The sequence below is a fragment of the Podarcis pityusensis genome (assembly GCF_964106645.2).
Source record: "Podarcis pityusensis genome assembly, chromosome: 17".
In the NCBI taxonomy this organism is placed as follows: Eukaryota; Metazoa; Chordata; class Lepidosauria; order Squamata; family Lacertidae; genus Podarcis; species Podarcis pityusensis.
This window is the reverse complement of record NC_138042.1, coordinates 18,680,396-18,707,780: the sequence shown is the minus strand read 5'-3', so window position 1 is coordinate 18,707,780 and position 27,385 is coordinate 18,680,396. Positions and strand designations below refer to the sequence as shown.

Sequence of the window (27,385 nt, the reverse complement as noted above, 5' to 3'; positions counted from 1 at the left end):
TATAAGACTCACTTTTTCCCTCCTAAAAAGTAAGGGGAAGTGTGTGCGCATCTTATGGAGCGAATTTAGGCTGTGCGGCTATCCCAGAAGCCAGAACAGCAAGAGGGTATCCCAGAAGCCAGATCCCTCTTGCTGTTCTGGCTTCTGGGATTCAGAATATTTTTTTTCTTGTTTTCCTCCTCCAAAAACTAGGTGCGTCCTATGGTCTGGTGCGTCTTATAGAGCGAAAAATACGGTACTTTGAGTATGCAAAGCAGTGGCCCAACAGCCCTGCCACACGAACTGATTTAGAAGAGAACATGGAACATGTTGGAAGTCTTTAAGTCTAGGCAAATCACAAACTAGGAAGCAGTGAGTGGACAAGCCAGGAAGTTGAATGAAACCGGCTGCTGCTAGTTTGCAGTTTCTCCCTTTCAGTGCTCTTGACACTCCTCAGCAGACCATCCCCTGTTGCCATGGGTGAAATCTCCAAATCATACCTGCATCAAAACCAAAATTGCTATATGTGCAAGGCTCTGAAGTTGCAAAGACGCCTCTCTTGCACCACCACCTGAAATGAAAACGAAAACTTAACGTTGGTGGCAGTTGATAGGCTAGCAGTCACTACGGGGCCATTCCTGTGAGATAATGAGATACTGATTAGCAGTCCTTACTGTGTTTAATGTGTCAGGATGCATTGGAAAAGGGAGACACTGTAATTTCTGGCTTATTTTTATTGTCCTTATTTCTATAGCTGTTTTCCAGTCTGTAAACGGGCAGTATAACAGAGTCAGCCTCTTGTCTCTCCATTTCTTAATTGTACTCAGGGTGGATAAAAATCAATGTGATTTTTTTTTATTTATTTAAATCAGATTTTTTAAAAATTTAAATCGGGTTTTTTTTATCTAAATCAGATTTTTTAAATAAAATGCTTTTGGAGGAAAAATCTTTCTAAAGATAGTTTTCTGTTTAAGTTACATTATAGTCCAAAGGCTGTTCATCAGGAAATAAGGATTTGTTTTAAGTTTTTCCTGTGTGCTAAAACTCAGTCTAAGTTTTTTTAAAAAACAAACAAACGTTTAACCACATCAGTTAACAAACATGGATACATATGCTATAATATTACTGCTTTAGTTAAATAAATTGTTTAAATTGTTATTAAGGAAATGATTATTTTTCTCCTTCCAATAAAGTACAGGAGAAAAGTTGTCCAAATATAAACAGTTATTAAACCTCACAATCATTTCATAATTATTTGTCTATGTATTTCTAATAGTATAACCAAATCAGTAGTTTTTGATATAACTGTTAAAACTACTCTGAACATTTATTATTATTCCAAAAATGAAGCCTTCCTCCGGTTGTAAATATTAAGATTATACCAGCAAGAATGAGTCTTTCTTTTCTTTTTTTAAAAAAAAAGATTTAAATCAAGTCTTACTAACTAATGATTTAAATCAAGTCTTGCTGACTCGTAATTTAAATCGATTTCATTTAAATCAAATCCACCCTGATTGTACCTGTTGATATGCAAGCCACCTTTTAGCATCCTTGGGATGCAGTGAGGTAGCATATATGGGACGGAAATTCCAGCAGCCCTCAAGTAGTAAAGGTAAAGGTAATGGGACCCCTGACCATTAGGTCCAGGCATGACCGACTCTGGGGTTGCAGCGCTTATCTCGCTTTATTGGCCGAGGGAGCCAGTGTACAGCTTCTGCGTCATGTGACCAGCATGACTAAGCTGCTTCTGGCGAACCAGAGCAGCACACGGAAACGCCATTTACCTTCCCGCTGGAGCGGTACCTATTTATCTACTTGCACTTTGATGTTCTTTTGAACTGCGAGGTTGGCAGGAGCAGGGACCGAGCAATGGGAGCTCACCCTGTTGCGGGGATTTGAACCGCCAACCTTCTGATTGGCAAGTCCTAGGCTCTGTGGTTTAACCCACAATGCCACCCGCGTATATGGGACGAAAATACCGGCAGCCCTCAAGTAGAGCTCAGTTTAATTGAAAGGGGTGTGGGAAGAAGAGACTGAAGCTTGTCTGTCTATCTGAAGTGGCTTCTTGATATGGGTGTAACTCTGCATAAACCTATTAAGTAACACTTTTACCCCGGTAGACTTGCAGGTAAAGGTAAAAGCAAACAAAAAGCAAACGAGTGGATGCCAAATTTACCACCAACTTGCAGATTTTATTCATTCACGTTTTGTCTCTGAACTTTCAGGACCATGAAGTCTCCCGGGAGAACTTTCAGCAGGAAGAGCTAGTGGACCAAAGGACCTCCTGCCGCTGTTGAAACCCAGTTTTACCTTGGATATACCAGGGTATTCTAGTGCCTGATTGTTTGCTATAAGGAAACCTGAAGACTGTAAGACATGTCCATTGCACTCAAACAAGTTTTTAACAAGGACAAGACGTTCCGCCCCAAACGGAAATTTGAACCCGGGACCCAAAGATTTGAGCTCCACAAACGAGCGCAGGCCTCGCTGAACTCTGGGGTGGACCTGAAAGCAGCTGTTCAGCTGCCTGGTGGAGAAGATCTGAATGACTGGGTAGCAGTTCACGTGGTGGACTTTTTCAACAGGATCAACTTGATCTATGGAACTATCTGTGAGTTCTGTACGGAGAGGACCTGCCCTGTGATGTCGGGGGGCCCAAAATATGAATATCGGTGGCAGGACGATCTGAAGTACAAGAAACCTACGGCATTGCCAGCACCCCAGTATATGAATCTTTTGATGGACTGGATTGAGGTGCAAATCAACAACGAGGACATATTCCCTACTAGTGTAGGTAAGTTTACACTTGTGTCTTAAGAATCGCATGCCGCACAAGAGGTTCCTCTTAAGACTTGTTGGGTATGGTGTTTGGCTCAACCATTGGCCTACTCTTCAAAATCCCTCGCACATCCCTTATTTGAATCTCCGTTGGGTTTCCAAGTCTCCCCACACCATGCAAAGCCCACACAGCGGGCTCTTTTCAGTCGGCAATTTGGAGGTTGGAACAAAAAGCGTGTGGTGGGGTTTGCAAGGCCTAAAGAAGCATGGAAAGCTGGCTTTGAAGGAGAGGCATGTGAGGGATTTCGATGGTTGGGGGGGGCAACACACCTGTTGGTCATGTGATGTCACTGTGACACCACACGAGCGACAGATGGGTTGCCTGAAGTCCTGTCACAGTGGTCTGCAGGGTTCCAAAAAGCTGGTGTAAGGTCTTGGTGTCAGGTGTGCGTGCAGCAGCCAGGCCCTGTGACCAATAGGACTCTGCAGGACTGGGGCCTTCCTAAGTTTTTTCTGAAGAGGGAAGGCGCTGCCCCACAGGTGAGGCCGATTGGTAACTCACAGCACCTGGTGGCAAGAGCTGGGAAGGGATATAAGGTCAGCCTTATATAAGGTTTCCCTTCGGCTTTTTGCCACAGCAACACGCTTCCTGCCTTAGGCTTCTTGCTTCCTGATCCTTGAACCTCAGCTCCTTGACTCCCTGCTTCTTGATGCTTGGACCCCTGACTTCATGCCTCTTTGCTTCCTGACCCTTGGACCCTTGGCTTCTTGATTCCTGGCTTCTGGACCCCCATTCCTGCTCCCAGCCCGCCATCTTGCCCCCAGTCCTGACGTCCCCTGCCAGGACTTCGATCGCCCGTGAACTGGACCATGACACTTGGTTGATAAAGAGGTATGGAGAACTTGAATGTTTGCCATGCTTTGGGGGACATTTTGATTTGTCACAATACAGTTGTACCTCGGAAGTCGAACAGAATCCATTCTGGAAGTCCCTTCGACTTCCAAAACGTTTGGAAACCGAAGCGCGGCTTCAGATTGGCTGCAGGAAGCTCCTGCAGCCAGTCAGAAGCCACGGAAGCCCTGTTGGACGTTAAGGTTCCAAAAATAGTTCGCAATCCGGAACAGTCACTTCCGGGTTTGCTGCTTTTGGGAGCCAAAAACATTTGAGAACTAAGTTGTTCGAAAACCAAGGTACAACTGTATAAGTGTTGTCCAACTCTGGGTTTTGGAGTTTTATGGACCAAGCTACCCTTCCTTTGTAAGTACTTTTAAAGTTTAGTTTTGCAATTTACATGGATATACATGTGACCCTCAACTTACACTGTGGTTACATTCTGGGAATAGTGCTGAAAGCCAGTGTTAGAAATCAGCCGGGCCCTAATTTTAGACTAATGTCTGTGTAACTTGGCAAAGTGAAGAGTAACCGTACTGAGATTTATTAGAAATATATTATAGTGTGTTTGGGAGAAGGACGACTCACAGGTGGGATGTTTATGCCCTTGTGGCTTGTTGGATGGATTTGTTAGGAGACACTTGCGGACAGCAGACGCTACAAGGAAATGCCAGAAGCGTTCTATTTGTTTGAACAGGTGGAAGCTCTGTTTCCCAGTGATTGCTCTGTTTCCTTTTGTTGTGCATTGATGGGAAAGGCAACAAACTCCATTGTTAGAAATTAGCTGGGCGTGTTTTGCGACTGGTACCGGTTCAATGGCGACCATTTGTGGATTTCTGGATTGCCAGGTTGGCGACTAGGGAAAGCAAACTGTCACCTGGAGAAGGACCTGAAAGATTTTCCTTGAAGCTTGAATTTCTTTTATTTGGGATTGTTTTATTTGAGGTTTTAATGTGTTTGTAAACTGCTTTGAGATTTGTTCTTTAAAAACACAAAGCAGTATAGAAATGATATGAATAATAATGATAAATTCCACAGCCAAAAAAAGAGGTGTCGGTACATTCCATTGTGACGACCGTAACCTGGGTTTAAGATGCCATTTGGCGATTAGATAATATATCTGAGTTTCTAACGCTACTTATAGAGGTATCAGTGCTTCTAAAAGCAGTAGGTGTTACACCAAGCCCCATCTTATTCTCAGCAACCAAGACATCTTAGACTAACCTTCAATGCCTCTGTTTCCATGGAGTTGCAGGTTGCAGCCACAGCAAAGGTGGCATTTTTCCATCTCCGCCGTATTAAGCAGTTGGTCCCTTACCTTTCTTGCCTTGATCTGGCCACAGTGATCCATGCAACGGTCACCTCCTGGCTTAATTATTGTAACACTCTACGCGGGGCTGCCCTTGAAGCTGCCCTAGAAACTCCAGCTGGTGCAGAATGCTGTGGCGAGGCTCCTTACGGGGTCCTTGCCTCGGAAGCACATTCATCCAGTGCTATACCAGCTGCACTGGCTCCCGATGGAGTACAGGGTCAGGTTTAAGGTGCTGGTTTTGACCTTTAAAGCCCTATGCAGCCTAGGACCCACGTACATACGGGACCGCCTCTCCTGCTATGCCCTGTGGAGGACCTTAAGGTCCACAAATGGCAACACTTTGGAGATACTAAGTCGCAAGGTGGTTAGATTGGTCTCAACTAGGGTCAGGGCCTTTTCAGTACTGGCCCCGACTTGGTGGAACGCTCTGTCACAAGAGACTAGGGCCCTGCGGGACTTGACATCTTTCCACAGGGCCTGCAAGACAGAGCTGTTCCGCCTGGCCTTTAGTTTGGACTCAGTCTGACCCTTATGTTTCCCTCCCCTAACGGTTTTAATCTATGGGCGACTTTTAAAATGGGGCTGCATTTTAAATTGCATTTTAACCTGTATTTTAAATTGGTGGTTTTTTTGTGTATTATGTTTTTATTGTAATTTTACTGGTGTTAGCCGTCCCGAGCCTGGCTCTGGCCGGGGAGGGCAGGGTGTAAATAAAATGTATTATTTATTATTATTATTATTAACGAACGGGGCAAAGGCCCCCCATGTGCTGAATGTGGGCCTATAAGGGGCAGCAGCAACTCCTCTATATGTGCCTGAACTATTTTGTAGTGAATTTCCTAGTTATTTGCCATACTTAAGATGCTCAAGATAAGCAGGTGTGCGTATCTCTACGCAAGAAGGAACATTTTCTGGAATATTATTTGCGGTCTCCATAAGCATTTGCCTGCTTCGTTTTGTTCCTAAATCCCTGTAGTGTCTTTGTGAGAGATTGATTCCTTGCTGCCCCTTTCAGAACGAGTAGCTTTAAGGAACTGTATCTTTCCCAGCCTGCTCTGTCTTGTTCCAGGACAAAAGCCAAGAACAAAGAAATCAATACATGATCTCCTGCCAGCTTCCTCTTCCCTCGAGTCTGTTTCATCTCTGAAGGCAGCAGTAATAGCTAGGGGAAGGAGTTCCTGCATCAGCCTTGGGCAAGCAGGAACAAGAGTGCCACTATTTTAAAAGACGTATCTGTAGCATGGGCCTAGCCAGGATTTATGTTTTTTGGGAGGACAGGACTCCCACCTGTCATCATCCTCTGTCTGGCTCTGCTGAGCAGATTCGGAATGAAAGATCTCAACAACAGCTGCTTTGAATTACTTTCTTTTAACTCCCAAGTGCTCAGAAATACCTGTAAAAATCTTCCGTAATTTGAAAACTAGGAAGTTAAGTGAGCATCAGGTAGTACCTCAGTTAATGAGCATATTTTGCAAAATCACAAAGAACACGCCTTTTCCCCATCTTGGTTTTTAAAAAAATCTAAACTGAAACAAGTTTTATTGGATTTGGTGAAAACCTTTTCAGCACTTCCTTCTCAAATTCCTCCTTTTCCCCATACGTACATAGGTTTTCCCCCCCACTGTTCACTAGGTACTTCTCCACCAATTATACCTAAAAGAAAAGCTTCTGGTTTTTTCACAAACGCTACCTTCATCATTCCCCTCACCCCCAACTCATTATAAATCATTTCCCAGAAGTGATCAAGTCACTTGTTAATCATTTCTTTCTTTGGGTAAATGAAACTCCTGTTTATTTTGCCAGAGAATACTGCCGGTGTTCCTTTCACAAGCACAGCCCTGCTGTTGCAAGTGCAAAGAGCTAAAGGCTGGTGAGACTTTCAGATAATGGACTTACAGTGGTGCCTTGGTTTACGAACTTAATCCGTTCCGGAAGTCCATTCTTAAACCGAAACCGTTCTTAAACTGAGGCACACTTTCCCTAATGAGGCCTCCCGCCGCCGATTCCCTTCCACCATTCAGCTTCCGTTCTTAGACCGAGATAAAATTCAGAAACCAGGACAATACTTCCGGTTTTGCAAAGTTCGTAAACCGAATAGTTTGTAAACAGGGCTGTTCTTAAACCGAGGTACCACTGTAATTCCTGATTTCACTGAGCTCAGTGCGGGGATGACCAGGAAGGTGTTGACAGGAATGGTGCCCCTCTTGTATCCTCGAAAGGGTGTGCCTTTTTTTTTTTAGGAAGGAGAGGGCTTGGCATGGAAATATCTGACACATGGCAACATTTTGGATGCCATAGTAGTTGCGGCCAGGGTGATGAAGCAGCAGAATCTGCCAAATTGGTCCTCAAAGTCTTATACCAAGGAAGTGGCCGTAATGTTCTCTGTGGGCTGTTGGCCTTGGGGATTACAGTGGTACCTCGGGTTACAGACGCTTTAGGTTACAGACTCTGCTAACCCGGAAATAGTACCTCGGGTTAAGAACTTTGCTTCAGGATAAGAACAGAAATTGTGTGGTAGCCGCGGGAAGTCCCATTAGCTAAAGTGGTGCTTCAGGTTAAGAACAGTTTCAGGTTAAGAACAGACCTCCAGAACGAATTAAGTTCTTAACTCGTGGTACAACTGTTTAAAATGTACAAGTTGTCACCAAATGTGCCTCATCAATCAGGGATGGGGACCTTGTGGCCAATGCGGCAACGAGACATTCCATTTTGGCTACCACATCCTTGGTTTGAGGAGCCACGGCGGCGCCTAGCTTACAGTATATCTTGAGTTTCTAACGCCTTGAAAAGGTATTAATGAGAAATGACTACCGGGAGTGGTGTGTGAGGGTTAAACCTGCCCCTGTGGCGAGCCTTGCCCAGTGGGGCATGAGAAAACAGTAGGAGTCCTTTTTGAACCTCTGGTGGGTTTCCATGTCTCCCCACACCTTGCAAAGCCCACCCAGCGGTGCTCTTTTCAATCTGCAATTTGGAGGGTGAAACAATAACCGTGTGGTGGGGTTTGAAAGGCCTCAAGAACCAGACCGATATAGTGGTACCTCGGTTTAAGAACAGTCCGGTTTAAGAACAATTTGGTTTACCAACTCCGCAAAACCTGAAATAGTGTCCCGGTTTGAAAACTTTACCTCGGTCTAAGAATGGAAGCCGAACGGTGGAAGGGCACTGGCGGCGGGAGGCCTCATTATCATCATCATCATCATCATTTTTTATTTGTATGCCGCCTTTCCACAGTTAAAAAAACAATGCTCAAGGCGGCTTACAGCATAACAAGATTTACATAATTACAAAAGTCATAAACAATAAATAAATCACACCAAAAAATACACAACCAATTGGGAAACAATTTCCACATAAATCAAAATCTAAAACTAAAAATACACCATTCATATCAGAGTTTAAAATGACATAGGTAAAAAACAAAAACAAAATAAAACAGAGCCCTCTCTGCCCAGCATCAGCAGTGGCAGCAGTCCTTTATAGAGCCCATCAGGCCCTGACCTGGGCCAGGTGGTGAGTAGTAGGACTGGGGCCCTCAGGCGCTGAGTAGGGGAATCCTCCTGGATGGTAGCCGCCGCAGCAGTTCTTATAGGCCTGTCAGGCCCCACCCTGGACCAGTCACATCAACAATGCCCTGTTATAAAGGGGGAGCAGACAGCTGCAATTCTCTCACTCTGAATGAAGTTTTTCAGTGGTTTAGCAGAAACTGGCCAGTCAAACCCTCCAACTTCTCTGCATTTCAGATGTGCCCCCATCACATTCATGTCATGTCATCTGCAATCTCTCTCTCTCTCTCTCTCTCTCTCTCTCTCTCTCTCTCTCTCTCTCTCTCCAACACTCATGGAGAAACCACAGATGGTAGATATTCTTTCCTCTAAAAACACCAAAACCTTTCATATTCCAGGGGTGTCAAGTGCTTGTTTCCCAGTTCTGGGAGGACTACCTCATTAGGGAAAGCGCGCCTCGGTTTTAAACGGTTTTGGTTTGAGAGCTGGACTTCCGGAACAGATTAAGTTTCTTAAACCGAGGTACCACTGTAGTTCCATCTAGCTCAGTGTTCCCTACACGGAATGGCAGGAGCTGTCCAGACAGGAGTTTCTCCTACCTGGTGATGCTGGAGATTTGATGCTGGGACCTTCTGTATGCAAAGCTGGTGACCTGTCCCTGAGGCCCGTTTGCTTCACCTGTCCCTGTTCCTCTTTTCATGGATGTGGCAGCTCCTTTGTCTCCGGAAAGGGACTTCCCCCACCCCCATTGCAGTGGATGGTGTGAGAGGCAAGGACTTCCCCAGACTGTGTATCACAATGGGTCAACGTGGTAACTTTTAAGGATCTAGTTGTGTGGCTGGGTGCCTAGTTGTTAACAGTGAATTGCAATTTGATGCTGTGTAGTGTTTCAATGCAGCACCCCCTAATTCGATTCTTTTGGGGAAGCATGTGTGTGTGTTTGTTTGCTGGATTTGTGCTCCATTAGCGAATGGGCTTTGCAGAAGGAAAGTCGGCGAGGAATTCACAGAAGCCGTAGATGTTTTCTGGGTTAATCTTATTAAAGCCACCCTCTTTAATTTTGCATGCATCCATGCACGGTATTTAGAGGAGGATTTCAAGAAACGCAGTTAAGTAGGGCTTTGGTTAAAGAGTCTGTTGCAAAGGGGTGGGAAGCAATTTCAGGGAAAGCACAAGCCTGCTTGGACAAATAGCTGCCCCCACCCTTCCCATTCTTCTGTGCCTTATGATGGATAGTATTATGGGATTGGGTGATCTCGGGGATTGCCCCTATAAAGTTGGAACCTGTAAAAGAAGACAGTTAAAATGGCCAAACCATTTTCTTCCGTTAGGTAAACAGCCAGGTCTATTAAGTGCCTCCTTTGTTAGGTGAACTAGGAGCAATATGTTGCCCCAGGAACTAAATATCTGGAGGCAAGGACAAAGAGGGCCTGTCTTTCTTCCTCCCTGCCCTCCCTTGGCGGGAGTTGATGCCATGGAAGTGGGCTTCTTGTGCAGAAGGGTAGGTAAAAAGGTAAAGGACCCCTGGACAGTTAAGTCCAGTCAAACTCGACTATGGAGTGTGGTGCTCATCTTGCTTTCAGGCCGAGGGAGCCAGTGTTTGTCCGCAGACAGCTTTCCGGGTCATGTGGTCAGCAGGACTAAACTGCTTCTGGTGCAACGGGACACTGGGACGGAAACCAGAGTGCATGGAAACACCGTTTACCTTCCTGCCACAGTGGTACCTATTTATCTACTTGCACTGGCCTGCTTTCGAACTGCTAGGTTGGCAGGAGCTGGGACAGAGCAATGGGAGCTCACCCCGTCGCGGGGATTCGAACCGCCAACCTTCTGATTGGCAAGCCCAAGAGGCTCAGTGGTTTAGACCACAGCGCCAGAAGGGTACTTGCTGTGCACATTCCCAGCTCTTTATCCTCCACTGAATCCAGGACACATTTCAGGCCAGGCCAAAACACTCGAGGAAGGTATGAAGCAAGGGCAATGAGGTGTGGCTGTTGAAAAGATGGTGTGGCCGGGGAGGATGTTTGGCCTCCCTAGAACCAGACGTAGAGGTCCGGAAGGCTGGATTTAGCTCCTCAGCCTGCGGTTCCCGAACCCTGAACTAACAGGAACACTCATAATAAAGTTGCAATTTCAGCAGTGGTGGACTTTGGGCTTTAAAATCTCAGCAGTGCCCCATGATCCACATGTACATACTTTGTAACTACCGTAAATCTGCCTTCTGCGATCCAACTGTGAACAGAATGTGAGTAAATTACCTTTATATACCTTATACAAGATTATGGCGTGTCTATTCTTTTAAGAGGGATATATGGGAACTTACCAGGAACCTAATATTGAGAGGCTTAAGCAAGCCTGCAACCATCTACCCACTGTGCATTTAAAAGGGGAATGCAAAACTCTGCTAAGTTCCAGAACTTGCTAGCGCAAGTTAGGAAGGATATTAATAAACAATATATCCTCTCCTGCCTCCCTGGACATTCTCACACCATATTCTGCTGGTGGGAAGAGGAGTCTGTTTTTCTTGGACATTCCTTACAGCTGTATGACTCCTCTTGTTCCCTTGATCAAGGATGGTATTCATGACAGTTCAACCCGCACGCTGTCTTTGGGCTCACCAATCAACACTGAATCTTTTGTGCATTTTGATAGGTAATAATGTCAGGCTGCATTGTCTTGTCCCTGAAGCAGTTTCTGTCAGCGCCTTATATTGCGAGGAGCCTGTTCCGAAGAATCAAGAGAACACCATCTATCACCCTCTCATTGTATCCAAGTTCCATATTTCCTGTCTTGGAACAAGAAGCTATATGCTCTCATTCTACCCTCCACCCCCTGTTTCTGTTATATGAAACAAGCCAGAGTATTTATGGCCAGATGTCGCAACACTATTTAATCATTATGTCTAATTACAGTTAACTTCCCCCAGCAGCCTCACGTGAGCTGTCTGGATTTAGTGGACCAAATTTTACTTTGCTAAACTGAAAAGATAGATGTGTGTCAGATAAGTAAAGAACTGGAGCCAATTAAAAAATTCCTTTCGGAAAGTTTGAGCCTGCTTACCACCCTAACTGAATTAATTGAGAGACAAGAAGCCGCTTTCCTTCACATAACAATGTATGTGTGTGTGTGTGTGTGTGTGTGTGTGTGTGTGTGTTATCTATGCACGTACCTTTTTGCAAATGCTACACCTCAACATTTGATTCATCCTGCATGGCAGCTGTTCTGACGCATGCAAACGGTTTTCCCATATGAAAAAACCACAGTGGGTCCCTCCCTCTTCATGCAGTGATCATAGCTATTTTTCTAGAAAAAGTGATGCCGGAACTCGCCACGAAGTGCCACACTTTTAACATTGGCTGTGTGTGCCGGTACTGAGTACCACTGAGTGCCACCAGGAAAACCCACTGGCCAGAAACCATATTATAAGTGCTGGAACTGAGTTCCTGTGAGTTCTGCCTGAAAAAAAGCCCTGCCATTTACCATCAAACGAGTGCCCCGGGCCCCCAAATTTGGGTGCAAACCAGCACCCGTGCACCTGGGAATGCCATTACATAGCATTGTTACTGGTGGGATTTTTTCCACGATAGTGGCCACTTCCAACAGATTGCAATGCTTCCCCACCCCTTTGAATTTAACACAAGATTTATCTTACTTTGTTTATTATTCCATGGAAATGAGAGCTATTCCATTAGATTTCCACAGGTGGCTTTTATACTTGTGCGAAAGCTCCAACAGAATATGGAAGCAAACAGGGAAGTGTCAGGAAATGGAGTCGACATTCATGTGAATGCAACCTTAATGCCATTAGAGTGTTAGTTACAGGTAGGTAGCTGTGTTGGCCTGCCGTAGTCGAAACAAAATAAAAAAATTCCTTCCAGTAGCACCTTAGAGACCAACTAAGTTTGTTATTGGTATGAGCTTTCGAGTGTCATTGCCCTCAAAGTCTCAGAATGTTTGCCCCTCTCCCCTTTGGTATAGGGTGAATTTTGTCACACAAAATTGGGGAGCAGATTTCTGTCTCGACACGAGACAAGCCCCCCCCCTTAAAATGGTAATTCAGAAGGCTCTGAAACTGTTAAAATCATTTGACACCTAAACAAAACACCCCAAAACCTGCTGGGTGAAGGCAGAAAGGAATGGCTGAAGATCATCTGCTGCTAAACTGCTGGCGTGGGAACAGGATGGGCTTTTGCAACGAACTCCATGAGGAAGAATAGAGAAGACACTGTGAGGAAGGCATATGTGCAATGGGGGGTTGCAAAGAAACGGCTCACTCTTGCTGAACCAGTTTGCCTGCTATTTCCTTGCGCCTGGGGATCACTTTTGCCAGACCTATGTAAATTTAATGGGCGCTTGTCTCGGCTGACAATTGAGTGCCTGCTGGAAGAGGAACAAGATAGCGCAGCTCAGCAGATGCCAGAGGTTAAAAACACGAGGGATGGAGCTACAGAAGAAGAGCTAATTTCAGCAGCCCAGCCGACTGCTTTCTTCTGCGTCCCACCATCTGGCAAATGGCAAACACCCTGCTTCATTTTATACCGTGTCACCCTTTCATGTTTAATTGGTGCTCTAGCCTTGCACAGATGAATTCCATAATCTGCAGGCAGCGCTTTAGACAAGACTCGCTTCTTGCAAACTCAGTGGGTGTCAGGAAACATAGGAACGCAGGGAAACACAGAGCTACAAGGCTTTGTGGGGTCCCTGATATGACCAGGAGGGTCTCTCATCATCGTGTTTCGACTTAGGGAAAATAAAACCCAGAATCATCCCCGTTTTCCTCAGTATTTAGTTCATGTACAGAGCCAATGCACACCCGTAGTATGAGTCGTTTTTAAGCACTGGTTTTTGCTTTAGCACCTCAGAAGTCATTGTTCTTTTACGCCATAGCTGTGGAGAATGTGTACAAGCCACAAATGTGTACAGCAGTGCCTTGGTTCTCAAATTTAATCCGTTCCCGGGGGTCCGTTTGATTCCCGAAACGGTCAAAAACCAAGGCGCAGCTTCCGATCGGCTGAAGAAGAAGAAGAAGAGGAGGAGGAGGAGTTTGGATTTGATATCCCGCTTTATCACTCCCCTTCAGGAGTCTCAAAGCGGCTAACATTCTCCTTTACCTTCCTCCCCCACAACACTCTGTGAGGTGAGTCGAGCTGAGAGACTTCATTGTAGGAGCTTCAGACCTTCGGCTTCCAAAAGCCATTTGCAAACCGGAACACTCACTTCTGGGTTTGCGGCGTTTGGGAGCCGATTTGTTCGGGAGCCAAGCCGTTCGACTGCCAAGGTAGCACTGTATTTTTGAATTAAGGACAGGGTAGGTTTTCACTTGCAAAAATTCTGACACCTACTGCTGAGTAGCTCTGGGCATGTGTGAAGTGCCTTTCCTTGCAAAGAATACAATTTCTTTTCCTTGCCCGTCCAGATGCGCTGTGGAAACCAGTATCCTATGCCTCAGCCAGCAAGTGTGCCCCACAAGAGAGGTAGCAGTGGGGTACAGAGGCAGGCAGTTTCTTGTTGAAGTGTTTCTGCTCTGGGCTGGCAAACTTGCTGCATCGCAGCCGAGGGTTTAATACAGAGAGGTATCCTTTCACTTGCTTTTTTTCTTTGCAACTGGTGCAGTGCGAACCCAGAAGCAAGCACCAAGCAGTTGCTAGGAAATGCCCCAATCGACATGCCAGATTCATGTAATTAGCAGGCCGTAACGTGCCATTTTGGCTGGCCGGGGTTTGTGGATAGCGGCACATGGCAAACGAACCTGAAGCCATCCTCCTTCCAAAGGGAAGACCACAAGAGTTAGAAGTCTGCAATGAATGTTTGCAAGCTTGCCTGCCAACAGATATCTGTTAGTCACATATGCCACATCGACAGCCAGAGAAAGAAAGAAAGAAAGAGAGAAAGAGAGAAAGAGAGAAAGAAAGGTAACAGTTTACTTCCAGTACGTAGAAAATACTGGCTGTAAAATTGCCCCATTATACGGTATATGGTTACCAGTTCTGGATCTGTCAGAGTCTTTTTCCTTTTAGAATTGCATCAAAGGTCCAGCTTTGCCAACCGCACCTTTTCCTCATCATTTCTGAATTTATGAAAGGACCCTCACCTGGATAAATCCCCTTCTCCTCCCCCTTCCCACCCCATCCTGAGGGCCTTGAGCCACAAGCCTTCCAAGATTTGAAGCCAGGAACACTTGTGTTTCAGCATAATTTTTGCCATTAAAGATAATTAACCTGTGTGCATTTAATTTAGGGCATTTTCAGCACAGCTGGGAGTTTTAAAACGGAACAGGGCACTCACCTATAGCAACCTTGTCTTGTCAGGAATGTGCTTTGGGTTGTTTTGGTTCATATCTAGGACTAAAAGAAAGCAAGGGGTGAATCTAATCTCATCTGCCCCCCCCTCAACCCACTTCCTTGGATACAATACTTAGGTGTGTGATTTAAAAAAAGCACAATTTCAATTATGAAGATACATTAAAAAGAAAGAAAGAAATACAAAAATACAATGTAATATATTCTCAAAAATTCTTATATAAATATACAGTATATGTGATTATTGTAATGCATACACTAGTGGCCAAAACTGTGGAAACCTTTTGGGAAAAGTGTATTTCCGAGCTTTGATAGGTCATAACACCACTTTTTTTTTGGAGAAATACCATAACCATTGATATATAATTTTATGGTATTACTCCAAAAAAAAAGGTGGTGTTATGAGCCATCATTGCCAAAAACAAGATGACACCTGATTGGCTTTCTATAAACACTCCCTTTTCTGGTTATTTGGCTATAACTTTTGATAGAATACAGATAATTGGACAAACTTTGTTGCATTACATTCTTCATTAAACTATCTCTCCATTGAGATATATTTTTATGGCATTAGTCCAAAAAATAAATAAATGGTGTTATGAGCCATCAAACCTCGGAAATACACTTTCCCCCAAAAAGTTTCCACAGTTTTGGCCACTAACGTATGTAGATATTAATAGCCTACTATATTTTGTATAGACTTGTTCCAAGTGTCATTTATCCAAAATGTATTTATCCAAGTAAAGTCTCCATCTGTAAGCAGACTGTTCAGAAAATTGCGAGTGTTGTTGAATTGTCAATCCGTTGATTAATATCATATCTTTATTCTTCCAGTTCGTCAATTGGCCACCATTAGGGCACGTAGAATCCATTTTCATTGTTCCATTAACTTCCATACAATACGTATATAATTAAAAAGAATATTCTCTGCTGGAAGTTTAACTTCCTCTGTAGAATCATATAGCTCAGAAATTTCTCCCAACACTTAGTAAGTATAGAACATTGTACAAGCATTTGTTTCAAAGGGGCACTTTCCTTGCCCCTTCTCCAGCAGAAAGCTACCTTAGATAGTCCTTTTTTTATACAAACGTAAAGGAGTCCAGTAAATTCCGAATATGGGGTGTTTTTTTTGTAGTATAAGCAGTGCTTTTTTCTTGAAAAAAAGGTGGAGGAACTTACCACGAAGCGGTTCATGCCCAGTCGCAGTGCCAACGCTCCTGGGCTAAATGTAAGATGTGATTAAGAAACTCAAGCAGACGGTGATCTGGTTTAGAAATGGCCACAACTTTATTGGGTTACAGATATAGATGGATTTTTCGCTCAAGCATTGGGTGTATATTCGGGGGGGGGGATCAGTTATTTAATTTTAAAAATAGGTAGGGGAACTCCATTCCTGTGAGTTTCTGTTCAAAAACCCCCTGATAATAATAATAATAATAATAATAATAATAATAATAATAATTTGTACCCCGCCCTCTCCAGTCAAAACCGGGCTCAGAGTGGCTAACATCAAATCAGGAAATCAATTAAAACACATCCTAACTTTTTTTTAGTTTAAGGTCAATTGATACCTTTGATATTGAGGCTAAAACACTTCCCCACTGTCTAGGAAATATTGAAAGTTCTGATTCTTAGTTCTCATGGGTGACCAGGAGAGTGAAAGAGGCTCTTTGCAGGTCATGCTTGCACCAGATGTTGGGGGGCAAACCTGGGGCAAAGGTAAAGGTAAAGGGACCACTGAGCATTAGGTCCTTTCAAACTGCTAGGTTGGCAGGAGCAGGGACCGAGCAATGGCAGCTCACCCCGTCGTGGGGATTCGAACCGCCAGCCTTCTGATCAGCAAGTCCTAGTTTCTGTGGTTTAACCCACAGCGCCACCCGCGTCCCTTGGGTAGCCACCCCCATTTTGCATGGTCACCTGTAAAGCTAGAGACCTTAGAGCAGGCATGGCCAGACTTGGCCCTCCAGCTGTTTTGGGACTACAACTCCCATCATCCCTAGCTAACAGGACCAGTGTTCAGGGATGATGGGAATTGTAGTCCCCAAACAGCTGGAGGGCCAAGTTTGGCCATGCCTGCCTTAGAGGATCTTGCCTGTTGATAATTGGAGAAGCAGGATGCTGCAGGGCCCCTTAAATCAGTTTTAGGGCCTACTTGTTCACGACTGGCTGGGCCCTTTCAAAAACAACGCAGAGAACCCATCTCTTACAGTATGCTATCCATTTGTTTCACATAAATACAGACCCCAAACCCCACACGGCTACTTAAAATAAGCTGTCACACCAGGAAACCCGAAAGAATGCTTTGATACCGAAGGCACTTTCATAAGTTGAAAGAATCAGCTTCTTCCAAACATCCGTGGGAGTTTTGGAAAGCGCATCTTTGTTGATAAGAATGGATTCCTTTCGATGTTGGGATGGGGAACCCACTTTCCCCCTAGAAGTTGGTGAACTACAAACCCCACCATCCTACAAACCATGCTGATTGGGAGCTGATATAAGTTGGAAACCCACAACATCTGGAGGAGCCACAGATTCCCCATCCCTGTTTTAGTGTGCGTCAGGGTGGATTCGATTTAAATCACTCGTCAGTAAGACTTGATTTAAATCATTGTTTTTACAGAAAGACTCATTCTTGCTGGCATAATCTTAATATTTACAACCAGAGGAAGGTTTCATTTTTGGAATAATAATGTTCTGAGTAGTTTTTACAGCTATATAAAAAATGACTGATTTGGTTATACTATTAGAAATACATAGACAGGTAATTATGAAATGATTGTGAGGTTTAATAAGTTATGTTTATATCTGGACAACTTTTCTGCTGTACTTTACTAGAAGGAGGAAAATAATCAGTAGTAACAATTTGAACAATTTATTTAACTAAAGAAATAACATTACAGTAGTGCATCGCAAGACGAAATTAATTCGTTCCGCGAGTCTTTTCGTCTTGCGATGTTTTTCGTCTTGGGAAGCACGGTCCGTCGCAACTGCGCCTCTTCAAGCGGCTTTAAGAAAAAAGCGAACAAACTCGCAAGACGTTTTCGTCTTGCGAAGCAAGCCCATAGGGAAATTCGTCTAGCGAAGCAACGCAAAAACCGAAAAACCCTTTCGTCTAGCGAGTTTTTCGTTTTGCGAGGCACCACTGTATAGCATATGTATCCATGTTTGTTAACTGAAGCGGTTAACCGTGTTTTGTTGTGTTTTTTGTTTGTTTGTTTTAAAAAACAAAACTTAAGACTGAGTTTTAGCACACATGAAAAACTTAAAACAAATCCTTATTTCCTGTTGAATAGCCTTCAGACTATAATGTAACTTAGATAGAAAACGGTCTTTAGAAAGATTTTTCCTCCAAAAGCATTTTATTTTAAAAATCAGATTTAAATCAAAACAATCTGATTTATTTATTTTTAAAATCCATTTTAATTTTTTTATATATATAAAAAAATCATTGATTTTTATCTACCCTGGTGTGTATTCATGTGCTTGCAGGTGTTTTTTTTGAGGGGGGTGGAGGTAAGGTTGTGAGCCTTGAGGCATTATGTTGTGAAGTGAAATCCCGAGGTGATTCCTTGAGGACTGTTGAAAGTGACCCGGAAAATTAAATGGGTGAAAAAGAAAAGCAGTCAACTTAGAAGAAGTGCTTTGCATATCTTAGGGAAAGAGGTGAATCAGATACACCTCACCGCTGACGCATGGTGCTTCATTCTCCCTACTCATGAGTTGAGTTCACACGGTCACTTCATTGCACAGCGGCTGCTCAGACACGTTCAGAACTTGAAATTCTGCTTCTTCTAGTGAATCTACGTTAACCACACAACATGAGAGGTCCGGTCTTTCACGCTGTTCTAGCAACAGCTGCAGAGAGCATATTTAAGGGTGGTGAGATTTCATGCGCTGCTTTCCAAGCGTTTGTCTTCCCAGAGGGTCGGTAATGTTGACCCAGGAAGGACCTGTATCTGCAGAACGACATGGACTTGACTCACAAAGAACGACAGGTCGTGGCTTTGGAGAGATGCTCAAACTTAAGTTACTAGAAACTGCCATGTTTCTTGTAACGTTCACATGTCTGCATCTGTCCAACAGATCTACTTGAGCTCTGACATGTTTAGTGTTACTTGCTTTCAAAAGCATGATCGGCTTCAAAGTGGAGTCGGGATTTGAACCACAGTATGACTGCTACCCTGCACAACTTAAATGAAACTAAATGACAACAACAATTATTTTATTATTGACCATATTTTTCGCTCTATAGGACGCACCCGACCATAGGACGCACCTAGTTTTAGAGGGGGAGAACAAGAGGAAAAAAATTCTCCCCCTCTCTGCTCAGCACCCCTTCAGCGAAGCGGCAGGAGAAACGGAGCCCCTTCCATTTCTCCTCCCGCTTCGCTGAAGGGGCGCGGCGCAGAGAGGGAAAGCTGTGCAGCGCCTCTCCAGCGAAGTGAAGCCAGGAGAGCGAGAGGGATTGGTGCGCACCGATCCCTCTCGCTCTCCTGGCTTCAGCGAAGCAACCCGAAGCCTCCAGAGCGTGGAGGGAGCGCTCCCTCTGTGCTTCGGAGGCTTCGCATTGCTATCGTTGAAGCCAAGGAGCCTGCATTCGCTCCATAAGACACACACATTTCCCCTTAATTTTTGGAGGGGAAAAAGTGTGTCTTATAGATTTAAAAATACGGTATACTCTGTCCATCTGACTGGGTTGCCCCCAGCCACTCTGGGCGGCATCCAACAGATATAAAAAATAATAAAACATCAAACGTTAAAAACTTCCTGGTGGCCTTCAGATGGCTTCTAAAAGTTGTATGGTTGTTTTTTTCCTTGACATCTGAAGAGAGGGTGTTCCACAAGGAGGGTGCCACAAGGAGGGTGCCACTACTGAGAAGGCCCTCTGCCTGGTTCCCTGTAACCTCACTTCTCACAGTGAGGGAACCACCAGAAGACCCTTGTAGGAGGACCTCAGTGTCTGGGTTGAACGATGGGGGTGGAGACGCTCCTTCAGGTATACTGGGCCAAGCCATTTAAAGATCAGTAGCAACACTTTGAATTGTGCTCGGAAACGTACTGGGAACCAATGTAGGTCTTTCAGGACCGGTGTTATGTGGTCTCGGTGGCCACTCCCAGTCACCAGTCTAGTTGCTGCATTCTGGATTAGTTGTAGTTTCCGGGTCACCTTCAAATGTAGCCCCACGCAGAGCACACTGCAATAGTCCAAGCAGGAGATAACCAGAGCATGCACCACTCTGGCAAGACAGTGTGCAGGCAGGTAGGGTCTCAGCCTGCATACCAGATGGAGCTGATAGACAGCTGCCCTGGACACAGAATTGACCGCTGTGGACATCTATGAGTTCAAAATGACTCCCAGGCTGCACAGCTGGTCCTTCAGGGGCACAGCTTGAAACTGTAGAGCTGCCCAGAGTGGCTTTTAAACGAAAGCTTTAAAGCTAAACACATTTAAAAACAACAACCAAAAAGCAAAAACAAAAAACCCTGTAGCTGTTTTATAAGACTCTGTATCAGCTGAATATTTTATCATGAAACCAGTCTTGGCGTGATAATCAGCTTGAAAAGACGACGACTGGAAGCTATGCCTAAATTGCAGCTATTTTGTTAGTGATTTCTGTGCAGTTTGACCTCATCAAGGCATGGCATTTGGCCGCTCCTCTGAATTGCTAATAATGATTCATTGTTTTGAGCTCTGAGCTTCATTAGGCCTCCTCCGTCATCGCTGGTCGCAACTCTAGGCAACTTAAGAAGATTAGCATCAATCCCGTCTGGGTAGCATCTCTTAATGTCTCAGCATTTCAACAGGGTTATATGAGCTTTTTAAAGGAACTCGTAAAACGGGAGTGGGTGGTGTGAAGCCCCCCAAGCAGCCTTGCGTTGGCAACAAATGTTAGATTTGGGGGTCTTGGACAGGGAACCTGGCCCCTGCAGTGACGGCTTGGAGCTCGAATGCTTTGCCATCCTGATAACAGTAGTTCTCTCCCCCCCCCCCCCAGATCAGGGATCCCTTGAAACGAGGAGAGTGCAGGGGTCACCCAAGCACATGTGACGTTTTGAGATTTTTGAGACAGGCGCCTGCCACAAAATGGCTGCCTCGGGGCACGAGGCATAACCCAAACTGTCTACCACATCTGAAAAAGGAGACAGTGCTATCAGACTACAGTGGTACCTCAGGTTAAGTACTTAATTCGTTCCAGAGGTCCGTTCTTAACCTGAAACTGTTCTTAACCTGAAGCACCACTTTAGCTAATGGGGCCTCCCGCTGCTGCCGCGCCGCCGGAGCCCGATTTCTGTTCTTATCCTGAAGCAAAGTTCTTAACCTGAAGCACCATTTCTGCGTTAGTGGAGTGTGTAACCTGAAGCGTATGTAACCCAAGGTACCATTGTATGTGGACACCCCCTTCGCCCAAATCAATGGATGCCGCTGCCATGTTTGCTTGCAGTGAGAAGCTCTTTGTTCAGAAAGGGAGGGAAGGGTGTCCAATCCTGGCATCCAGTGAAATGTGAGCAGGTTTAATGTGGGACAGGATAAGGGCAGATCTACATTTCCATTTGCCCCACTGCTTTCCCCCGGAGAAACCTCTAGTTTGGTGCCAAATCGGAGCAAATGGCAATTGGGTTCTCTGCAGATGTTTGCTTGTTCCAATATTTATCCTAAGAGCCGTTTTTTCCCAGGGAAAAGGGGCAGGGCAAAGGCAAGCCCGCTTGGACCCATACCTAAAAAGTGTGGGGCAAGTGGGAAACCACTCAAACCCATGCTTTCTCGGCACGCAACAAGTGGACGAGCCCTAAGCTGATGCAAACAGGAGCTGAGCAGGAGGTAGAAACAGTATTGCATGCATTTTTGCGGTTTTTTGACTGGGTGGCCCTGCAGGTGTTGCTCCCATCAGCTCCAGGCAGGTTTGCCAATGATGAGAGATGATAGGAATTCGTGTTCCCCTGCCACGCTGCATCCTGTTGCTGGGCAGTGATTTGGATCTGAGATCTCCAAGGCTGTGTTTTGTAAACAAAGAGAGCTGGACCTGTTGCAAGCACATGAGTCAAAACTGCGGTTAAAATCTGACCCTTGGAACCTGTGGTTTTTGTCTGCCTTCCTGCTAAACGCCAATATTGCTGCTGACACAACATTTATCTGTGGTTAAAGCGAGAGGGATGGTGCTGAAATTTGCTTTGGGAAGTTGGAAAATGGAACAGATGACCTAGTAGTCCATTTGCAAACCCTGAACTAATAAAAGCCACTTTTTAGAACCAGTGGTACCTCGGTTTTTGAACGCCTCTGTAGTCAAATATTTCAGAACTCGTACGCCGAAAACCCAGAAGTAAGTGCCTCAGTTTTCGAAGGCGCTTCGGAAGTCGAACAAGAAACACGGCTTCCGTTTTGAGTTTTGCGTATTCAGGCTTGCGTTTTGAGGCTTTCAGTTTTCGAATGTTTCAGAACTTGAATGGACTTCCGGAGCTGATTATGTTCAAAAACAAAGGTACCACTGTATAGTGGAATATTGTACAAGTTTAGCACCCATTTCCATATTGTTTGCAAGCGAATTTCCCCACCGGAAGCAAGTACCACAGAAATGAGCCCTGAGCTTCCACTATTGCGTCACGTGAAAGCTTAGATATATGCACTTAACAATTAAGGGAAATTCATGGAAACAGAATGAACTACCATGTCAGGGCAGCCAAAGCAGAAAGATGGGAATTTGGGGTGGGGGGTGGGAGGAGATCCATGCAGATAAACTCTACATAGAAATTTTCAGAAAGTCTCATAACCCACTGCATATAGAAAACTAGATATTAGACAGAAAGGCTCTCACATTGGCCTCCCTATTGTTTTCTGTGTATTGTGAAGCCTGTTTTCCCAGGAGGGAATGTTCAGACATGCAACTCCTCCCTGTCGTCTGATGCGGTCTAAAAACAGCTTGATCACCTTCCCAAATGTTTGTTTTAGATCATGCCAGAGGTATAAAGGGAAATGTCTGCCATGAGTTGGTACCCAGCTTTTTTCCTTTTTGCAAGTTACTACTTGTCTTAAAGTCTGTTAGAGTGTGTGTGTGGTGTTTGGGGTGGGGGAGAGATTATGATGTTTTAATTGCTTTCTCTACATCTAAGAGAAAGGCACCCGTGTTACAAAATCTGACAACCAGCAATCGGTTATTTGAATGAACCCTATATTTACTAGTAATTTTGGCAATGGCATTGCTTAGATACTGATCTGGCTTCTCGCTTTGAAGCAGCAGCTGTTACTGCCATACGCACGTGAGCTGGAAACATTAAAACAAGTGATGGTGCATTTGTGAAAAACCAGGATGGGTAGGAAGTGGGTGGGAATCTTCTTTTAGAATGTGGAAATGAAGGGTTTCCTTGTTATCTTTTCTGTCATCTGCCGGACTGGATGCCAGCTTCCCCTGTGATTATGAGAACTCAGCAGTTAATACACACGTTGTCAACCTCCTTCCATTCATTTTATATAGGCAGATCCTGCGTGTGTATGTGTGTTGAAGAAGGAAAAGAAGATTCTTTTTAAGTTTCCAAGCAAAAAGTGACCAGTGTGATAATAACCTTGAGGATTTGAGCAAGGGCTTATCAAAAAGTTGACATTTAGAAAGTTAAGATATACTGATGAGGGAGGATCTTGTAGTCCCTTTTTTTCCTGTTCATTCTTTACTTCCTTTGTTTATTTCTTGCATATTAGTTTGCTTCTTTTACTGTATTGTGAAAAGAAGAAGCAATTTAGAACAGGGTGCCTAATTGCTTGGTTGTATTGTTTTCTGATCGCTTGGCAGTTTCTTGGGCTGTCTCACTAGCAGCGCAAACCTATTCACGTTTACTCGAAAGTAAATTCCGTGGCCTTCAATGCAGCTTACTCACGGCTGAGCGTGTTTTCGGATTGCAGCCGAAGAGTGTTGGTTTATTGATGAGAACATTAGATATTGGAATAAATATTTATGGGATGGGAGGCGGGGAGGCAGCAGAGGTAAGAGCACAAATTACATTGGCAGTCAGTTGATAAAGATGAACAAATGTTCCTTGAAGCTGAGTCGGTTTATGAATTTGGTTTTCTCTATGCTGAAACACAGCTATTTTGTGTGTTTGAGGTATCTTTAGGTTATTTTCCCGTGTCTGTACTCTGTACATTCTTGGTTCTGTTTCTTCCCTTAGAGACCATTGCTTCTTCTCATACTGACTGTGAACACAATTAGATGGTTATTGTTTTAACTTTGGTTTTAACAATTCAGCCCTGACCATGGGTCCTGCTGGCTAGGGCTGATGGGAGTTGCAGTCCAAAAACAGCTGGAGACCTCTAAGTTTGGGAAACCCTGGTCTACTCCGGTCCCCTGCGATGCAGGAATCTCAGCTAAAGCATCCATGACAGATGGCCATCCAATCTCTGCTTAAAAACTTCTCAGGAAGGAGAGTCCACAACCTCCCGAGAGAGACCGTTCCACTGTCAAACAGCCCTTACTGTCAGAAAGTTCTTCCGTATGTTTAGTCAGAATCTCCTTTCTTGTAACTTGAAGCCATGGGTTCGAGTTCTGCCCTCCGGAGCGGGAGAAAAAAAGCTTGCTCCCTCTTCCATGTGACAGATATTTGAAGATGCCTATCATATCTCGGCTCACTCTCTGCTTTTCCAGGCTAAACATGCCCAGCTCCTTCAACCATTCCGCATAAGGCATAGTTTATCTCAGGCATCCCCAAACTCGGCCCGCCAGCTGTTTTGGGACTACAATTCCCATCCTCCCTGATCACTGGTACTGTTAGCTAGGGATCATGGGAGTTGTAGTCCCAAAACAGCTGGAGGGCCGAGTTTGGGGGTGCCTGGCTTATCTGTTTGCTTGTTTTTTTAAAAACCACGATGTTTTATAGTGTGATGCATTTTGCGATAGGTCAGTATAGAAATACTTTTATTAATACATAAAGAAATAGAGAGGGGTAATCATCTTCACTTCAGCCAATTTTGTGAAGCAGAAATAAATCTTCCAAGCTCTCTCAAGAGGAAATATAAAGCGCAGAACTTCAGTTCAACTAGCTGAAATGAGCTAGTTGAAATCCAAGCGCTTAATTAATTACCTCTTTGGGCACATAATGTCATACTTGCATTCCTTCTGCTGAAGCTGCAGGGCAGGGTTTTTCCAGCATGCCCAAGAATCATCTGTTCACTTCTAATTGTCTTCCAACTCTAGCAAGATTACAATTAGCAGCCCTTTTCCCAAGGATGTCGTTGTCAGGAGTGCATGCAGGAGGCAGGCCCTGTGACCAATAGGACTTTGCAGGACTGGGGCCTTCCTAAGTTTGTTCTGAAGAGGCAATGCGCGGCTGCACAGGTGAGGCTGATTGGTAACTCACAATACCAGGCGGCAAGAGCTGGGAAGTGATATAAGGTCAGCATTTCCCTTCGGCTCTTTGCCACAGCAACATGTTCCCTGCCTTGCTGCGTTTGGTTTCTTGCTTCTTGATCCTCGGACACCTGACTTCGTGACTCCTTGCTTCTTGATCCTCGGACACCTGGCTTCGTGACTCTTTGCTTCCTGATCCTCAGACCATAGCTGTCAACCTTCCCTTTTTTTGCAGGAAATCCCCTTATTTCAGCGCCGTTTCCTGCTGCTTCCCACTGCTATCCCGGATTGTTAGATATCCTGTAGACTGTCCCTGGGACAGGTGAGGCTGCTGGTCCCTTATTTTCGAGGCTGCTGATCCCTTATTTTCAAATCTGAAAGTTGACAGCTATGCCTCAGACCCCAGACTTTGTGACTCCTTGCTTCTTGATCCTCGGACCCCTGACTTCGTGACTCCTTGCTTCCTGATCCTCAGACCCTTGGCTCCTTGACTCCTGGCTTCTGCACTCCCATTCCTGCTCCACCCTGCCATCTTGCCCCCGGTCCCGACGTCCCCAGCTGGGACTTCGATCGCCCGTGAACCAGACCGTGACAGTCATTTAAAGTTGGTGTCAAGGATCACCTTGACTATAAGAAGAGAGAACACAGTACGGAGTGCTCACGCTCCGATTAACATTCGCCCACAGATACATGCTGTTCTAGGCAATTATAGTTTTATGTGAATATTTATTTGCAATCCTGGCAATGATTTAATTCCTCCCAGGTAATTCCTGCCGAGATTGCAGGGGTTGGACTATGTGACCCTGGCGATTCCTTCCAACGCTATGATTCAGAACACTTCCTGCGTTGTATTCAGTAAGCTGTTTAAGAGAACTTCAGGTCCTGGCAGCAGATGCTACTGGCATTGCTCACCTTTTCGTGGGCAGAGAGTTGACTTCCACCTATCTACATATTGGTTCAGTCATTCATTACTACCTGTTGTTTTATCCAAAGAGACTACAAACATTTTTGTACTGTACTGCGGTTCCTCCTCAGGGCAGTGGAGTTCACAATTTATAAAGACAACGTATAGCTTTACTTTCTGAGTCGTGTGATGGCTTAGCTCTACTCTTGGGTAGGGTTGCCATATTTCAAAGAGTGAACGTCCGGACGCAAAAATTGTTGGGCATTTTAGGGCAAAGTTGTTGAGCTTTTTTTTTATATTGCAAAATCTGAAAAAGAAAGAAAGGAAGAAGAAGTAGTAGTTTTTGAGCTATTTTAAAGTAAATCCCCCAAAATCCACACTTCTGACATGGTTTGCCATTTTCCCGGACATTTAATTCCAGATGTATGACAACTCTGCCCTTGGGTTTAGGTCTCTCACTCTCTCTACCATTAATTGTTCACTGGGTGGAGTCGGAAGTCCTTGACGAGACTTTCTTGCACAGTTTTCATATCTAATGATCACTTATTATTATTATTATTATTATCTTCCATACATTGCTTTAACTTACCTTAAGCTCCTTCCACTACAGGGAAGTGACCCTATCTCAGTGGTGGAGCATATATTTTTATTTCTGGTTAAAAGTATTGGGTAGCCATAACTGGACAAATAATATGCATGACTTAGTCTGTGGAAGTTCTCTTATGTTCAAATCATAGAATTGTATAGTTGGAAGTGACCATGAGGGGCATCTAGTCCAACCCTCGCAATGCAGGCGCACTCCTCCCAAGACAGACGGATGCCAACAGATGCTTTGCCCAACGTGGGGCTGGAACTCTCGACCCTGAGATTAAGAGTCTCACGCCTTACGGATTGAGTTGACTGCTACTTCGATAGAAAAAAAAGCATATATTTGCATAATGCAACAGCAGTATTCGTTAGCTAAAGTGATATTTGCAATTTGTTCCTTCTACAAATGGGCTAGGGGATGTGGCTGGTGCTGTGGGTTAAACAACACAGCCTAGGACTTGCCAATCAGAAGGATGGCTGTTCGAATCCCCACAACGAGGTGAGCTCCCGTTGCATTTGTTTCAGCCGTTTTGTCGAGGAAGGCCAGGGCGTTGGATCCTCTCCATGTTTAGCTACCGTTTTCTTATCCTTTCGATAGAGTCTGATTACAGTGATGTCTTTTTTTAGTATTGATGCTGTTTTGCAAGCGTGGCAATGCTGAAGGTTGACCTATAGCCAGTCAAAGTTTTATGGCACATTACCATAATAAGGGCCAAGAAGAATTGGCAAAGAAAGGGGGAGGAGCGGGGAGCAATTAAATAAATTGCAATGCGGAAAGACCACTGGGAGATCAATGCAT

At 44.6% G+C, this 27,385-nt stretch overlaps 1 protein-coding gene across 4 annotated transcripts in view; it reads left to right on the top strand.

The window, feature by feature from the left end:
- Positions 1 to 27,385, top strand: part of MOB3B (MOB kinase activator 3B) — a 97,060-nt gene that overhangs the window by 44,419 nt on the left and 25,256 nt on the right. For 3 of the 4 annotated variants that reach the window (XM_080987963.1, XM_080987965.1, XM_080987964.1), the window contains exon 2: positions 2,205 to 2,773. In XM_080987963.1, the coding sequence (XP_080844089.1) occupies positions 2,356 to 2,773 (418 nt within the window). In that variant the 5' untranslated portion in view covers positions 2,205 to 2,355. The remainder of the gene's footprint in view (positions 1 to 2,204; positions 2,774 to 27,385) is intronic. The other variant, XM_080987966.1, reaches the window with a different exon arrangement.